General features: G+C 42.0%; 1 protein-coding gene and 1 long non-coding RNA gene across 5 annotated transcripts in view; one reads left to right on the top strand and one right to left on the bottom strand.

Moving 5' to 3' along the window:
- The window catches only part of LOC121858034, a 38,398-nt gene that overhangs the window by 9,047 nt on the left and 10,261 nt on the right, over nucleotides 1-19,090 (bottom strand). The gene's annotated exons all lie outside the window — the stretch shown is intronic.
- On the top strand, nucleotides 500-17,319 carry LOC121858032. 4 transcript variants are annotated; one of them, XM_042354273.1, is made up of 9 exons: nucleotides 500-521; nucleotides 10,058-10,529; nucleotides 11,164-11,292; nucleotides 12,015-12,083; nucleotides 12,641-12,784; nucleotides 15,306-15,540; nucleotides 16,173-16,413; nucleotides 16,638-16,831; nucleotides 17,002-17,319. In XM_042354273.1, the coding sequence occupies exons 2-9, from the start codon at nucleotides 10,443-10,445 to the stop codon at nucleotides 17,103-17,105; spliced, it is 1,203 nt and encodes a 400-aa protein (XP_042210207.1). In that variant the 5' UTR covers nucleotides 500-521; nucleotides 10,058-10,442; the 3' UTR covers nucleotides 17,106-17,319. The 4 variants fall into 4 exon arrangements, with proteins under 4 accessions (XP_042210207.1, XP_042210205.1, XP_042210209.1 ...); XM_042354271.1 differs by lacking the exon at nucleotides 500-521 and adding an exon at nucleotides 1,279-1,339; XM_042354272.1 differs by lacking the exon at nucleotides 500-521 and adding an exon at nucleotides 8,648-8,670.

The raw sequence follows: 19,090 nt of genomic DNA, 5'->3' as shown, positions 1-19,090 counted from the left end.
ACTGTGATTAAATGGCAGTGTCTGCTCCCTCCCCAGTGTTCCCACAAGTTCAGATGAAGAATTCCCTGGACTAAGGTTGAAAATTTCCTAGATTGAATCAAAATTCCCCAAATCCATTTTCCACACACACACACACACACACACATATATATATATATATATATATATATATATATATATATATATTATATATATATATATATATATATATATATAATATATATATATATGTAATAGGCCCCTGTCTCATCAACAGAACGTATTATATAAATGGGTCAATACATCTGATATTATATTCAGATTCACCACCCTGTAACTTTCCACTGTCTATGAGTAAGACATGAGATTGACACGTGAGCGGGCAACTTACCCAAGAGGGCGAGACCCACAGCTCAGCATATCTGTAAGCACGCACTGCGATGCCCCTTAGCTTCAGTAGCTCACCTCAACTCATATCGAAAGGACGTGACCAAACGTTTATCATACATAAACGCCGTCCCTTTCTCATTCACTCCTAGACAGTGAGACTTACGGTTGATATACACTCAGGAATTATATATACAACCTTTTATAATAAAACAAAGGAACTACCGTTTGGGTTTCGTTACTTAAAACCCAAATATAAATATGTGTGAACGGACTGGTTAATTGGACAAGCAGCCGATTCATATAGGTGGCAAGCGGTGTGTACGGATTCTTCAAACTGGTAGTCGTATCATCCGTCTGTGTCTTGTGAAAAACAAGAAACCACACAGCAGTGACGCGTTACATAATCCGAGTGTTTAAAACTATATCCCGTATTGAGACGATATGTAGTGAGCGCTCCTTATCTCTGTCACATACAAATACGTGCAGAATTCGTAATATACAAATATTACAGCCTGTTGGTACATATCCAGATTGAGCCGGTTGAGATAGACTCCACTCAGCATTCCCTAGACATTACAGTGTTGCAGTGTTGAACAACAGTTTCGTAACCTGGAATTCAATTGGTATTTCACTAGCAGCTGAGCAGTATTGTTGTGTCGTCAGCGCGAATTACGAATTCCGGTGTCATCATACAGATCTCCATATATACGTGGTCTGTGAAGAATTGGCACACGGCAGTTTTCGCCAGCGAACGACCAGTGTGATAACCAATCATCTGTTTTCTGATCACCGGAGGAGGAACTCACCTAAATCAAGTGGACTCGTCTCTCACCAAAGCAGAAGCGTCATCTCGTTGCCAAGGAAACCAGCAGCGGCGCACGCATCCTAGGAAGAGGCAACACCCACCACTCCACTCAGAACTCTTGAAGGATCACATTTTCTATACAGACGTACTACTCTGTATAAATAGGTATTTAAATTACATAGTTTTACACACATGAACACGTTCGAGAGATATCTTCACACCAATAGGTTCGTCGGATAGGATTATTTCAATGATAAAGTGTCGAATGTAAGATTAATGTATTGAAATCCTATAATTTACAGTAGTTTGTAAGTGTCTGTCTACTTATTGATAGTTTAATAATTAACTACAAAACATATTCATTTGTCTTGTAAATGAGAGGCAAGTGATCTACTTACTGTTAAGTATTCATTGACCCAAGGGGGCTAATAGATAATTTCTAAGTTTCCCATGTCTAATGTAGATGAAATCGAACGCCTAGCGCAACTATTTGCTGATAACCAACTCATCGATGATCAAGCCCAGACTGACATAGATTTTGAGTATGGAACACAGTTAAATGAGTCGGTAGGAAGTAGTGAGAAAGTTATAGACGAATCATTTGACGACTTAAACCGTCGTACCCTACGGTCTGGTAATCACTATAGTACCTCACCTAAGTATACTAAAGCAGTTACCCCTGTTACAGGTGATGGTGTGTCTGTTGCTAAATCGGTAACAACCTTATTAACCCAGCCTTCTGTTAAGAGTAAGAATACTAATTTGCTTAATACTAACACTAAAATGGCTTCGTCTAACCCTCACACCATTACTAATACCACACCTAAAGCTGATAATGTCATTAATATCATGCAGCGCGGTGATTATGTTCGAAATTTCACGGGACAAGACGATTATAGGGTCGCACATTTTATTCGTGCATGTGAAGATAGCATGCGCAATAGTCACATAACGACTGACGAAGATAAGAAAGCATATGTACGTTCCCATATAACGCAGGGTTCCTATGCAGGCAGTCGTTTAAATGCGTTTGGTTTACAAAGCCCTGACTATGAAAAGTTCAAGAGAACGCTAATTGGGATTTTTGGGGGTAGGTCACAGCTGGGCCAACTGCAATGGATCTTCAGATGGTTGGATCGCTGTATTCCAGGTATACGAAACGAAACACCCGTTGACGCTGTTGACATCGCGGGCGAGGTTCGCCAGGACATGCAAGCGACCTTCCGGTCATCAGGCTGGTACAACTCATAGGGTGATATGCCGCCAGAAAATGTGGAAATATTGATAGAACTAATAAGTTTTCTTCTTTCCGTCCGTGTTCCCTTATATAGCCGGGCACAGGAAGTACAGTATGAACCACCCTTGGATATGGTGGAATACGCAAACAAGCTCTGTCCCCAGGCTACGGGCCCCTTACTGGCGCAACCCTCAGTGACGTCACCACAACCCCAGCAGTCTCAGATGCCACAGATGCCTCACTCCCAGACTCCTTATGCGACACACTTAGCTCCGATCGCTCCTCCCCGCCTAACATATAAACAGAAAACATCGTTACGATGCGCACATTGTAATAAACGTGGCCACGTAATGGAAGATTGTTTTCAGCTCCGAGGTAATAGTGCAAATAAAGCCACACCCGGTGCAAAGCCATTCTCAAGGTCAAACAGAGAGGTAGCTAAAGCAGCACCTCCTCCTCCTACCCAGACAGCGCGCAAATGGTGCGCTCTTCACAAATCGACATCTCATAGTTCACATGAGTGCGATATACTAATAAAAGCTAGGGGAGTGGACCTAAGTGAAACGGAGGTGTCGTATAGGCGCAAGCAGAAACGTCCCCAGGACAAGTCATCGGGGGAAGACCAGCGCACACTACACCAAGGAGAGGGATAGATAGGGAAATTCCCGCCCCTCCTTACAGCACTTCTATAGCGGCGCTTAGAAAAGTGGAAGTGTTGTCAGTACCGGTGAGAGTGGATAATACCAGATTGGCTCTTGATATAGACACAGGTGCTTGCGCTAATGTATTGGCCTTGACATCATATCACGAGTTACAACGTAAATTCCCTCACCGCAAATTCAAATGGAGGCCTAGTAACGCTGAGCTCGAAGGAGTTTCAGGTACTCAGCTGAGCATCAAAGGAATGGTGACGTTACCACTCAGATTCTCAAGACGTGGTACGCCCTTCTACGCGGACTTTTATATAGTTCAGCAGTTCAATTTGCCAGCTGACGGGTTACTTGGTCTACCAACTCTTCGAAAGAACATGATAGATGTTCATCCACGTAATAATAGTGTTACGTTTAAAGGTGTTTCCTACACAGCAATGAGTCATTCTGAACCTATGCTCACCGCTAGGACGAAAGTGTTGTCTACCAATCCTATTAAGAGGAAGGCGGATCATGCGTCAGAGATATATCTCGACCTCAACCACACACCTTCCCAGCGTGATTACAGCAGCAAGAGTTGGAAGATAGTACCTGTAATGTTGAAGAGTACTCTCCATTACCAGAATGAGGAATTCACCAAAAACAAAAATCCTGTGAGCTAAAGTGAACATTAGTTTCTGCAAATGATTCGTTCACTGCCCAGGGTGTGACAGGACGTGACTGCAGTTGTTGTGACTGTTCATCAATCAACATCCTGTCAACAAAATTCTTTCGTATGGCGTGAACAACCCCCAGTTACCAGCACCCAGCACCCACCCTAGTGATGATGACACATCCGGTCTGAGAGATGGTCTCAGCATTCTGAGGTATGGTGTTGTGGATGACGTTGTGTAACAATTAGCGGCGGTTTGCTGTACTCAGGATTTTTGTGAGCATTGACCCAATCACCGGACCTTGGAATCAGCTGTGTCTACTGTGACACACACACACAAGTCTACGGGATTGCGGGAGCAATTTCACATTATCAAGAAATTAAAGAAAGGATGTTATGTGTGTGATTTTCTAGATATCACAGCAATGTCGAAGTGCAACCAAATAAATTCCTAATTCGAGGTATTGTTGCGAATTGCCAACAGACTCGACTGGCCAGGATAGATCAAATAGCGCCACATGTTAAGGTGATCGATCATCCTCAGGGCAAGACACGCCTGTTAGAGCTGCTTGCCGACTACAGAAATAGTAGCCTTGCCAGGGGAAACGCTAGGTCAGACAGATTTAACATCCCATCATATAGCGTTAAAGGAAGGAACCAACCCTATTTACGTACCAGCTTATAGACTACCTCATAGCCAGCGCGCTGTAGTGCAAGATATGGTACAGGGTATGTTAGATGAGAATGTCATTAGACACTCAAAATCCCCCTTTAATAGCCCATTATTCCTCGTCCCGAAAAAGGATGGTGGATGGCGCCCTGTCATAGATTTCAGGCGCGTAAATAATCAAACAATCCCTGATAGGTACCCAATGCCTATCTTGAGTAACATATTGCAATCCTTAGGCAAGGATAATGCGGTATTTAGCAACTTAGATTTGCTTAGTGGGTATTGGCAAATACCACTCGATGAAAAATCACGAGAAATCACGGCATTTAGCACGCCTCTAGGCCACTTTGAGTTTCTACGAATGCCATTTGGTCTCAGAAATGCCCCACTAACATTTCAAAGAATGATCAACACCCTGTTTGCCGGACTAATTGGTAACACAGTCTGCGCTTATTTGGATGATCTAATAGTAGTCAGTAAGGACGTCGATTCCCATCTGATAAAACTGCGTGAAGTTTTGGCCAAACTTTCCACAGCAGGACTCAAAATAAAACTCTCAAAGTGCGAGTTTTTAAAATCCAGAATCCATTTCCTTGGTCATGTAGTTGACGGTGAGGGCATACACACAGTTAATGATAAAGTCAAAGCTGTATCTCAGTTCCCGCGTCCTACCTCAAATGATCATGTGCGTAGCCTTCTCGGATTATCTGGTTATAATCGTTCCTTTATCAAGGACTATGCAACATTAGCATCGCCCCGAACGAGGTTGCTCAAAAAAGATGCAGTGTTTATATAGGATGCTGAACACGAGGAAAGTATTACGGCATTGAAGACAGCGCTAACCAATGCCCCGGTTCTAGCATTCCCAGACTACACTCAACCTTTCACTCTCTGTACTGACGCTCCCGGAATTGGAGTCGGAGCAGTGCTCATGCAAGAGGACACGCGTGGGAAGTTTAGAGTGATAGCATTTGCAAATCGCAAACTAATCGATGCTGAAACACGTTATTCGGTGACGCATTTAGAAACGTTAGCCGTTGTGTGGGCACTTAAGAAGTTCAAAGACATTATCTTTGGCTACAAGATAACTGTTTTTACTGATCATGCGGCAGTCACCGAACTGTTCCATGGCAGAAACTTATCAGGCAGATTAGCACGCTGGTATCTGACAATTCAAGAGTTTGACCCCGAATTTAGGTATTTACCTGGGAGGGCGAATGTTGTCGCCGACGCTCTGTCAAGAAATATAGCACCAGTTATGCCTGTATCAACATTCACTCTTTCGCAGCTGGAAGATGAGCAACGACGCGACCCATATTGGTCAGCTGTTATTTTTGCTCTCGAATCGGGCGAGGATGTTAAACTCCCCAAGTTATTTCTTCCCTTAAGTCAGTTTGAATTACGACATAACATACTCAATAGGACGAGAAAATCTCCTGAGGGTAATGTGTCTCAAATAGTCGTACCTGACACGTTGTGCAAAGCAGTAATGACATTGTTCCACGATGTCCCACAAGCAGGTCACCAAGGTCGTGATAAATGCTTAGCGGATTTACGAAAGAAGTATTTCTGGAACACTATGAAGAAAGACATAGAATTACACATAGCTAATTGTTTGGCATGTGCTCAACATAAAAGATCGACAGGATCACCTGCCCCGATTCTACAATATCCTACACCAGACCGTCCGTTTGACACAGTCGCTGTTGATGTGTTACAACTCCCAATGAGTCATCAGGGATCAGGATACGTCTTAGTGTGTGTGGATCATTTTTCCAGGTTCGTGGTCTTGGTCCCACTAAAAAGCAAAACGGCCGAAGCAGTAGCCTATGCATTAGTGATGAATCTCATATGTCCATATACTACGCCTAAAGTTCTACTCTCTGATAATGGAACAGAGTTCAAGAATGAGCTAATAGAGCATATATGTTTACAATATGGAATTACACAAACTTTTGTGACAGCTTATCATCCACAGGCTAATGGCCTTGTTGAAGAACCAATCGTAAAATCCTAGAAATACTGCGTCCAATCGTTAATGGTTTTCAATACGCATGGGAGGATTGGTTACCGCAGGTTGCAGCGTCGATTAATGGGTCAGTTAATAGCTCTACGGGCAAAACACCCTACTATATTGTCTATGGCACATATAAACGTCTGCCTTACGACATCCTTACAGAGGCGCCATACCCGGTATATAATACGGATGATTTTGCGGCAAAACAAATTCATGTCTTTACAGAAATTCATAACCAAGTACGATCACAGCTAGCGGCGTCACGCGCCGAAATGATCATCAAACAACATAAACATGCTAAACCTATCGCACTGAACGTTGGGGACGCTGTTATGTTACAGGTACCTGAAAGGAACTCCAAACTTTCGGCGAAATTTTCTGGTCCATTCCGCATAATCTCAAAAGAAGCAGGCAACAAATTCAAAATATGGAAGCCTAATGCACAGATCGCAGATGTCGTGCACGCGGATCGTCTGAAGAAGACCCAGATAAATGTCTTACCTCAAGTTGATGATAATGTGATTGATACATCCTTACAGACTGTTCAGAAGCAAAATGTCCCAAATGACTATTGTATGAAACTACGTTCTGCGAGTAGAAGTTAACTCGTACTTTCGCGTCAGATGGAAAACGTCGACGGCCAACTACAATCAGCATTGGACATTCTTCATGGTCTCAGCACAGCTTCGATGAATTCGACAATAGTTTCATGAACGTTGTCGTTCAAGCTGTATCTCAACAGAATCGTGTTATTTCTCAAACCTTTCACGCGATTACTGCTCTAGAATCAAAGGTTAATGCAATCATAATGGAGTCTAACCAAGTTTCGAGGATTGTTACTAAGTTACAGAAAGCAATCCCGACGTTAGAATGGCTCCTTTACTTCACAGAATATTTGCATGCTGCTGAAATTTCAGTTCATAAAATAGTAACCTCTAAAAATGAACTAATAGACAGCATTGTAGATGCCGGGATAGGACGTGTGGACGCGAAGCTTGTGCCTGTGCAGACGCTTCTTGAAGCTTTAAAAATAGCCAAGTTGCAGTATCATTTAACTCCTATTTTCAATGACAATGAGGTTCAATATCATTACCCACTGTTGGAGTCAACCCTCACGCACAATGCAATTCTGATCCACATTCCTATGCGAGGGCAACATGAGTTTAATGCATGGCATTTAGAACCCTTCCCCTGGTTTGTGATCGACACACTGTATACCCTAGATAGGCCTAAAGAACTTTTCTTAGTAGATGAAGAATATTCATTGTTATCAATAGAGGATTCTGAGGTACTGTCACGGTGTAAGTCGTCTTATCTACACCTACACGTATGTCCAGCCTACATTGTTTGCATTTATTCCTGCTGCAGATGGAATATGTGAATTGGCAGTCATACAACCAAATGTACGCACAGCGTTAGCGCAATGCAGTTATAGGCCAGTTAGTCTAAAGACTGTGTTCCACGCTCACCTTCACAATGTGCAGTATTTGTTCTTTCCAAATCTCACTACTGTAATTTTAAAATGCCAAAATGGTATTAAGCAGCTAGTTGTGAAAGGGCATTACAAGGCTCCTGATTACTGTGAAATCACTTGTAGTACATTACGGACCTTGCCTACTCAGCATTTTGCGTTAAATCGAAAACTCAAGTCTGCTTTAATTCCACTTCCTATAATGAATTTCACTATCAAGGATATTCAAATAGTATCAGAGAAATTAAAAGTGTTAGCTTCTTGAACGAGACACATTTTGCTGATTTGAATAATAACTTGCCATTTTACCTGTCACGGGAATTTGCTCTACCAAGTCTTACGATTCCCTCTATTCTGTTAATTCTGGCAATAATGTTCCTGTTCTGTTATTACCGGGCAGTATCATCCAAATTCAACATTGTTCATAACATAGGTAACCTTTTATAATAAAACAAAGGAACTACCGTTTGGGTTTCGTTACTTAAAACCCAAATATAAATATGTGTGAACGGACTGGTTAATTGGACAAGCAGCCGATTCATATATATATATATATATATATATTTTTTTTTTTTTTTTTTTTTTTCTTCCATGTACAGTAGCTCCACAATGAAAACGTGGATAAGACAAGGGGTCACAGCTCAAGATTGAAGAAGCCGCAAGTCCAGAAAACCGTGAGGGCAAACTTTTTCGGAGTGAGAGTTGTAAACTCTTGGAACAATCTACCAGAGAGTGTTGTGACGGCACCGAGTGTGAGCTCTTTCAAGACAAGACTTGACCAACACTGGAGCGGGTTCAGGTACATTCAGGAGCCGGTGCATGCCCAGTATTTGCCAACAGTGCGTGACAGACGTGACCGATCGCCCGGGCGGCTCGCGAGCCGATCTTTTGGTGAAAAAGATAAATGGAAAGGAAAAGTAATCAGAGACGTGACCGATCGCCCAAGCGGCTAACAAGCCGATCAGTGGCGAAGAGGATAAAAGTAAAAGTAAAAAAAGATAAAATCACACGGGGGAACAGGGAAACAACGGAGCACCTTAGCTTTCGTCTTTATTCAAGACATCTTCAGAGGCAACTGGATTACATGGACAGAGAGAGGCTTAAATATACAGGGTGACCTTATTAAACATGAGGTCAGGCCATAATGATGTCATCCACTAATCCCCACACCAACACACACGAGGAGCTTAAGAGAAAGGGGGCGACGTCGTCCGAAGTTTGGGGCAGTCTAGGGTGCGGCAGGCGCCCCCAGGGAGTCAGGAGGTCTGGGACGCCCCCTATCTAGTCCTGTGTGTCCCTCTCCTTAGTCCTTTGTGTCACACCACCCATGCCTCAATCACACCACCCATGCCTCAATCACACCACCCATGCCTCAATCACACCACCCATGCCTCACACCACCCATGTCTCAGTCACACCACCCATGCCTCAATCATACCACCTGTTACCGCAAGCGGTACATAATTATGATGACATAAACAAATGTTATGTTAGGCTGTAACTCATGTCATGTTTATTACAATGTAAGAGTGCCTATGTATGACTTATTTGAAATACTAAATGAATTGTATTCAACAGGTTTGACCGAATTATAATGTTCGTGTACGACGTGAGAAGTATTATTCACCCTCTAACCGTCTGATTGGCGGTTACACCACCCATGCCTCAATCATACCACCCATACTTCATTAACACCACCCATGCCTCAGTCACATCACCCATACTTCATTCACACCACCCATGCCTCAGTCACATCACCCATACTTCATTCACACCACCCATGCCTCAGTCACATCACCCATACTTCATTCACACCACCCATGCCTCAGTCACATCACCCATACTTCATTCACACCACCCATGCCTCAGTCACATCACCCATACTTCATTAACACCACCCATGCCTCAGTCACATCACCCATACTTCATTCACACCACCCATGCCTCAGTCACATCACCCATACTTCATTCACATCACCCATACCTCAGTCACATCACCCATACCTCAGTCACATCACCCATACCTCAGTCACATCACCCATACCTCAGTCACATCACCCATACCTCAGTCACATCACCCATACCTCAGTCACATCACCCATGCCAACAAAATTTCACACTGAGGAAATATGTAGAACCTCAACCTGACAATATTTGTTTTCTAATTTTATTTATTTCGTCGACAGGTGATGTGCACTGCCATTAAGTATAGTGTCGTCGCGCCTATGGTTATTTCTTGTGACCTGTGAACCTACTGAGTTACAACATAAACCTGGCCATTGTGTAAGCCTTAAACTCTTTGAGATACAACTTGAACCTGGCCCCTGTGTGAGCTTTGAACCGAGATACAACTTAAAATTGGCAATTGTATAAACCTTTAACCATCTGAGTTACAACTTAACCGACTGAGATAGAACTTGAAACTGGCCCTTGTGTGAACTTTGGACCAACTGAGACACTTAAACCTGGATCTCGTGTAAGCGTTGAATCAATACAACACCACGAGCGGCAAAGACAGAGTCCATCAACACCAGCACCACCAAGACGGCTATTACAACAAATAAAACCAATATGGCGACCAATATAAGCAGAGAACGCCGTAACACTCTACCCATCATTCATACCCGGGGTACCTATTACCAAGTGGGTTACGATGTGGTAAGTATACACACGTATTTACTGATACTACGTAGGTTTAAGACACAAACAGGTACAAAATGTTTACTTTAATAATTTGTTTGTCCTTTGTGATGTGGGGTTATAACAATGGATTTTATTTACGTTAACTGCCCTATGGCCACTTTCGGTACATTATAATTATGTCTAAGGCCGACGATTTTATTCAGCTCAGAGAGGAACAGGTACACATTATGCTATGGTATACACGTCGCATATGAGGGTCATCATTAACTCTTAGTTTTTCATTTGATTGAGGGAACGTACAAATCCTAACTTGATTTTTGTATTGTAAACAGTATTATAATTTATAGTTCGATGTTACATAATAGGGGCGTACTGTACTGTACCTTCACTTACATGATTCTTGTGTATTGTCAACTCAAAATATTAAGAACCACCATAAATAGTGACTCATTACTGGGAAAGATTCACAATTCACAATAATATGAATATCTATCTATCTGTCTATCTATCTATCTATCTATCTATCTAAGGAGAGACACATCTTAGATCTTTTATTGTGGATTCGACCCTGGTTTATATACTGTACTAAGCAAGAGGCGTATCTTACTGTGCTCTTCTCTCTTATAAACTAAAAACAAAAACATTACAGGGTCATACTTTTCGCTGCTTGATCGAGGACTACCTCTCTGCCATCAAGGAGAGTCACTCAGCTCTCCTGGCTAAGTTCAGTAGCGGGGAGGGCAAGGCAGCTTATAACGCTACTCTCGCCATGCTACAGGTATATACTGAGTCAAGATGTACAGGTGACTCCGGTAAGTACAGGCTCATGGAGATCTGTGAGCGTGCGTAATGACCGAACCTGCTTATAAGGTGTAATGTAATATATGGTAAATTACTCTGATTCAGGTGTTGTAAACAGTTTAAATCGACAAATCATGCAAACAAACCCGAGTGAGCAAGCGTGAGAATTTCCCCCAAGAAAAAATAAATACGCAGGGTGACTGACTAGGCATTCGAGATGAATTTTAAATCGGATACAAAATTCTGGATCACTAGAAGATTATCCCCTAGTTTATTTCACCTAAAATTTAACCACTTTAACGTTAACCTAATCTACCCCCCCCCTCAAGTAGCGTTTGGGTGTTTAATCATCAGGTGAAATTGGCTTTACATCACTGTTCAATATTATGTGGTTATTGTTGGCGAGTGAATTATACATATCAGGAATAGATTGTAATTATTATAAAGTAGTGGATATCTTTACATCAGGCTCCACCACGCCCTCTTGTTAGTAAAATCAAATAGTGAATATGTTTACATCAGGCTCCACCACGCCCTCTTGTTAGTAAAATCAAATAGTGAATATGTTTACATCTGGCTCCACCACGCCCTCCCACGCCTCCTTGTGAGTATGATCAAGTATTGAATGTTTACATCTGGTTCCACCACGCCCCCCTTGTATATTTACACCTAACTAACCATGCCCTCCCCCTCCTCCAGATAAACTTTCCACACTACATCCGTGAACTTCAAGGAACAGCTGATGGCGCGCGTCTTCCCTTCTATGACGTGAGTTCTTTATGTCTGTATTTATTATTTATTTTATAGCCTTGGGGATAGTTTATTGCGTAGTACACTCAGCTGCGTTAGTTAGACCTATGAATGCCTTTCCTGAGTGAGTGAGGGAGGGAGTGAGGATGGGTGGGTGTTTGGACAGGATTATAATTTATGAAGTGTCTATTGTGATCTCTAACTTAATATTTCTTGAAAGTGAATCAAAGCCTATAACTAAATCCGTATAATTTACCACCAGTCAAGAGTGTTCATCAAATAATGTTTAGAATTTAGTACACTCCAGATTATAGAGAGTTCTTTCTTGGTCTATAATTCACCAGTAATATAAAGTTTATCTATATTTCATTAAACATCAACTATAATATAATTGATAGTCCTTTACTCTTTACATCCCTAAAAACAGTAATTTCCTTTCTCCTCATATAAATTACACCAATTTCCTTAAAATATTCAATTAATTCCACTTCTAACATAATAATTGGCCTTATTAGTTTCATTTATTTTTTCCTTATTCATTGTTCTATTATTATTCGTCAACATCGTCCCAACAGCTAATGGTCCTACATATGCCTCAGCGGAATCGTGCCTCCGGTTTGATCGATTTGGGAAGGGGTGATCAGGACTACCCACCTTCTCCTCCTGCTGGTGGTGTGGATTTCGGCTGCTCCTCCGTCAGCTTAAATCTAGAGGATGAGGTACTTATACACACACACACCTCGTGTATATACACACACACGTATACACATTGAGTTATACACACACAGACACACGTATACACACACGCAGACACGTATACACACTGAGTAATATACACACACACACATTTATATACACAGAAGTACTTAGCGTGGATGACGTGGAAACCAAATGGATAAATTATACCAACACCACCACGGAAGCTCACCACCACTTCTTCCCCGAGAAGTCCGTCAGATCTCACCCAGCTGACTTGCCCTGGATCACACCTCGGATCAAAAGACTTATGCAACAGAGAGACAGAGCCTTTCATCTCAATGACCACATCCGCGACAAGTCCCTTCGCAACCGAGTCATCCGCGAAATACGCACTGCAAAGAAGCCCCACTACCCAACCAAGTTACAACACCTGAAGCAGACCAACATTAGTCAATGGTATGGTAAGCTTAAAGAACTCTGTGGACTAAACAATAAGACACACCCCCTCCCCTTCCTTAGCCATCTCACTAATGGTGACGCAGCTGAGCAATCAAATAACCATTTCGCTACTATATGCCAGACGCTCCCTGCTTACCTACCAGCCCCCCTTCCCACTGACTTAGTAGAAGAATTTGAAGTAGCAAAACGCCTGGACAAACTAAAATTAAAACGCTCTACCACCCCCATTGACTTACCAATGAAATTCTTCAAGGAGTTCTCCCCAGAGCTTGCTAAACCCCTATGCTCCATCATCAATGCTTCTCTCAGTCAAGCCAGATGCCCAGCTGACTGGAAGACCTCTTATGTATCACCAGTGCCCAAGTCAACCAGCCCACAATCCTTAAATCAGCTACGACCTATTGCAATCACCCCAATACCCAGCCTAATCTGTGAAAGTTTTGTGTTCGACTGGGCTTATGCTGATATTGCAGGAGTCGTAGACCCTCAGCAATTTGGCAATATGAAAACTTCCTCCACCACTCACTGTCTTGTCAGCTTTCTCGATTACATATACCGCCATCTCGAGAAACGAAAAACGTCTGTAGCTGTCGCCTTCATTGATTTCACTAAAGCATTCGACCTAGTCGACCACAATATAATCATCAACAAAGCTATTGACCTCGGGCTTCGGAGAAGTCTTATACCATGGCTTACAGACTTCCTCAGTGACCGACGCCAAGCTGTACGCTTCCGAGGGGCTGTCTCCACCTTTCAGTCACTCACCTGTGGCGTCCCCCAAGGCACCAAGATGGGACCACTCTGCTTCCTTATGCTCATCAATGATGCCCTAAGAGAAACCCCTGCTCGCTGGAAATATGTCGACGACTCCACCATTGGGATCAGCGTCAACAATTCTGCTCCCGACTATACCGCCCTTCAGGATTTATTGAACAGTCTCCAAAACTGGGCCACCAACAACCATGTCACCATCAACCATACCAAGACCATGGTTATGCACATCAACCTCTCCTCCGACATTGTCCCACCTCCTTCCATTACTTTAGGTCCGAACACACTCCAGGTTGTAGATTCCACGAAGCTCCTCGGCGTCACCATAGACAACAAACTAAATTGGAAACCACACGTCAGTGAAGTTGTCAAATCCTCCAGTTTCCGTCTCCACCTCCTCCGCCGACTCAAGTCCCTCGGAGTTCCTGCACCCAAGCTCCTCAGTGTTTACTCAACATTCATACTTCCCAAGCTCACCTATGCCTCCCCTACCTGGTCTTCCTCCCTAAATGCCACACAACGTAAACACCTAGAAAAAGTGCAAAAGAGGGCATGCAAGATTATTCTCTCCCCTTCCTACTCCACATATCAAGAAGCGCTCAACACACTGACCCTTTCGACTCTCACTGACCATCACCACGACCTCATCTGCAAATTTGGTAAGAAGCTTCTACACCATCCTCGACACCGGCTCCTACTACCACCTGAGATCCCTAGCCCGAGAATTGCTGTTCGACACCACAACCGCATCGAGCCCATACGTGCACGAACTGATCGCTATAAGAACAGCCCAGTCCCAACCATTGTAAAAATTATCAATAACTTGTAATAAACTAGTGTATTCGCTCCCAGTAAATACTACTTCTTGCACTGTCACTATGTTGAAATGCACTGTAGTTTGAGTTTTTCCCCATCTAGTTATTATATATCTTATTTGTATCACTTATGTTACTTGTATATTATTTGTAATTCGAAACCCATTCCCCAAATATGTAACTGTATATTTTCAGCCTTCTGGCTGCCAAGCTCTTTCAATAAACCGTTAATTATTATTATTATTATTATTAGATTAGAGGACTATACAGTGGTAGTGAAGGTGTCTGGGACAAATACAGGAAGAAAGTTTTAGTGTGTGAGATATATAGGAAGAATTTAATAGAATGTTCCCGACTGAAGATGTATACAGTATGTCATGCTGCCATACCTTCTTCCCTTAATGCAAGACAGATGATAATGATGATGATGATGATGATGATGATGATAGCAGAAAGATTTTAATTCAGAGTAATAAAATTAACTTTACATAATCAGGTGTTGCTGGGTCACACAGAAGACGCGTCAGGTGAGTTATTGAACCACAGCTACATTGTGAGCGCTCAGGTGAGGGAGGAGGAGGGGCAAGGGCGATGGGGTACCCGAGAGGAACACTTCACCGCCTTCTGCTACGCCGGCCACCTCCCCGGGTACTGTATGGGCTTCAACCATCACGGCATCGTCTATTCCGTCAACGTGCTCATCCCACAACATATCTTTAGTGGCAAGACACGTGAGTCTATGAGAGATAATACACCTTTTCACATATCCGTTGAGACATTGTTACATAACTATTTGACAAATTTCATAACCGAATGACAGAACACATATCGAATGACAATCTAAAATAACTGTTGGTGGTATGTCATTCTCCAATTGTTACATTCTCAAACTATATGTAGACTGTCGGTTTATTGTTCACGTCTGTCAACTTCATAACTTATGTCACTCACTTCCGTTAGCATGAACGAACAGTTATATTAGATTGTCATTCGATATGTGTTCTGTCATTCGGTTATGAAATTTGTCAAATAGTTATGTAACAATGTCTCAACGGATATGTGAAAAGGTTTACTTTCCACCGACCTATTGTACTGAGGATTGACATGTTAAGTTCACTGCGGGTAGTAGCTACTTGATAATGTTGTGTCTGCACGGTCAGGTTACTACCAATTTTTTCAGTTTTCTGGAACGTAAACGAGATGGGGAAGTGACTATAGGTTGGTGGCCGAGTGACTACGAGAGAAACATTTGTTTACACTGCGTTTAGATAGTAAATGAATCACTGGTATCGAGAGATTCACTTCATTTTTAGCGACACTGTTCAGAGTATAATGATTCACTCGCTACTGTATCACCCAACAGCCCGCCACTTCCTGTGCCGGGCACTACTGTCTGCTGAGAACATGGCTGCCCTCCACACTATCCTGAAGGACGAGGGTGTGGGTGCTGCTGACGGGTTCAGTGTTAATGTAGCTATGATGAGTGAAGACGGAAGCCACACGTTTCATAATCTGGAGGTAGGAACAACGGGGCGCGGCGACAGATGCAGTCAGTTCTCTGTGCAGGTCCTCAACACTGGGGATCACCTCCTCCACACAAACACGTAAGATCGCTTCCTAGCTTGTGTGCATCTCGGGGTCGTATAAACAATGTAGTGAATTTAATGTTTTTAAATTGTGATAATGATAATAATAATGTGAAGATAATCATTTTTAATACTCACTACTATTATTATTATCATTATTAACATTACCAGCATCATTACCTTCACTACCACTGTCATCATCACCACCACCAACAATAACCATAAACGCATTATTTTTACAGATACCTTCACCTAGACATTCCGGAACAGGAGGGATCCCTTGTGTTAGAGAGCAGTAAACAACGCCACGCCAGGGAGAGAGAGTGTCCTGCTCCCCGCACCCAACAGTTACTGATAGACTTGCTCTCAGACACTCACGATCCCACTCATCCAATCTTCAGGACGTCAGACAAGAGTTTCATGACAATTGCCCTTGGTAAGAAAGATCCCAAGGTTATGAGGGAAGTTTAGGGTTTCAGTGTGTGTGTGTGTGTGTGTGTGTGTGTGTGTGTGTGTGTGTGTGTGTGTGTGTGTGTGTGTGTGTGTGTGTGTGTGTGTGTGTGTGTGTGTAATGTTTCATGGCGTGTTTTCCTTCTTCTCACACAGGGTTGTTTGACCTGCTGAAGAAGACGTGGACGATCTGGATAAAAAATCCGAAATTAAATGATCCACTTTTCTCTCTGCCACTCACCTTCAAGTGGGACCCCTAGCTCTCATCTTTGTCCTTCACCTCAAGTGGGACTCTTAGCTGTCTTCTATATGATAAGTTTCAAAACAAATCACTAGCTACCATTCTTTGTCCTCGTTAAGTTACCTAACCTAACCTAATTCAGGTATACTTTGGTTAGCTAATGGTAGTAAGCAATGCCTTAAATGGGACATCAAATATAGCCATATACGATGTAATTAAAAAAATGTCTTAAACGTGTTGCGTTTCAAGGTTCAATTAGGCGATTATTCCTATTTTGTGGTGTCTTAAATTATTAACACACACACACACACACATCTTAAATTGATATATCCAACATAATAATAATAATAATAATAATAATAATAATAATAATAATAATATTAATAATAATAATAATATTAATAATAATAATAAACGGTTTATTAATAGAGTTACAGCCGGTGGCTGAAAATATACAGACTTACATTTGATTTAGACATAATGATATAATATGCGTTGAATACATTTACAGGGCTGTACAGTACATAAATCATATCAGTAGACAGACGCACTGACGTACAGAATCTTGAATAAATGGACACAGGGACGGGCAGTTCCAGGGCCAAATACACGCATTGGAGGTTCTAAACCTTTTTCACTCCTTTCCCCCCTTGAGGAATTTTCAACATCCTCGTGGCCTCCTTCATGTTTCTCCCAGAACAGACAAACAGACAAGTGATAAAGACTAAAGAATGATAAAGAAGGACAGATAAATAGGACAAGAGTTAGAATGGCAAACACACACACACACATTCACATACATAACACGCCCATGCACTCACACATAAAGCACACACACAGCCATACACAAACATGCACACAAGTAAACATTCACACTCAAGCTGGCAAGCTGAAGTGTACTTCCTGTATGCAAGAACACGCCTCCTTTGACAAGCACTGCCCAACTTGGAAGAATGAGAAGAATAGTGAGTCATACCAATTTAGCACTAAAAATGGTAGGATTATATAAGTAAAGAACGAGTATGAACAACAATGGCACCAATAAATAAGGAAATAATTAATAAAGGAAGTGTACAAATATTTCACCCACGTAAAGCAGCGACCACATGAATTATGAAACAAAATAAGTAACACCAATTACGGAGTACCTTATGCTTGAGTCAAGCTCAAACACAATATACGGTTCAGAGACAATACACGCCACTGTTTTCGTGATGGTATCCCAGGCCAGACTGAGATAATTCGGTCCTATCACCACTAGCAAAGGGATGACACACGGACACTACTGAACAAGTCATTTCAGCAGCTCGGTCCAGCGCCTGTCACACAGACAGGGACTGGACCTGTGAAATCTTAAATAATCCGCAAAAAAAAAAAAAATGGCACCAGAGTTTGTAAATATTAAAATTGTATTGTCGTTATGATTAAACAAAATGACAAGAAAAAGAATGAAAATTCTCTTCTGCCAAGTCAAAATAAGTAACAGGTTTTGTTTAATTCAGAGTCCCAACATTATTTGGAAATATACAATTTATAACAGCTCGCCGTGGCTCCCCTAAATTCTTGCCGTGGCTCCCTTGGGGGCCATGGCTCCCAGGTTGAGAACCACTGCCCTAATAGTAACTTAAACGAGACGACTATTTTAGAATCCACCATTAAATCGAACCTAAGTTAACCAAATTTACAATTGTTATAATGTTACTGAGTAAGATAAATCATGATTTATTGCCAGGGATTACGTCATTGAATAAACACGCTCGAGCATTTGTTCCCAATCATGACACGTTTTTGTATGTCACCAGTATTTCCCAGTTCAGATAATTTACACAGAAGATTAATTCTGAACATCTAGGAAGTGAATCTATCTTGATTTTCTTTTATTGTTGATGAACAGTTTTTAATACTAAACTTGTATGGTAAGTACTGAATAAATAAGTATCAATCTTTGTCTGTCTGTCTATCTGTGTCTGTCTGTCTGTCTGTCTGTGTCTATCTGTGTCTATC

This window comes from Homarus americanus, unplaced genomic scaffold (assembly GCF_018991925.1).
Source record: "Homarus americanus isolate GMGI-L3 unplaced genomic scaffold, GMGI_Hamer_2.0 scaffold37448, whole genome shotgun sequence".
Lineage (NCBI taxonomy): Eukaryota > Metazoa > Arthropoda > Malacostraca > Decapoda > Nephropidae > Homarus > Homarus americanus.
The sequence above is the reverse complement of the archived record's forward strand: the minus strand, read 5'-3'. Positions and strand labels throughout refer to the sequence as shown.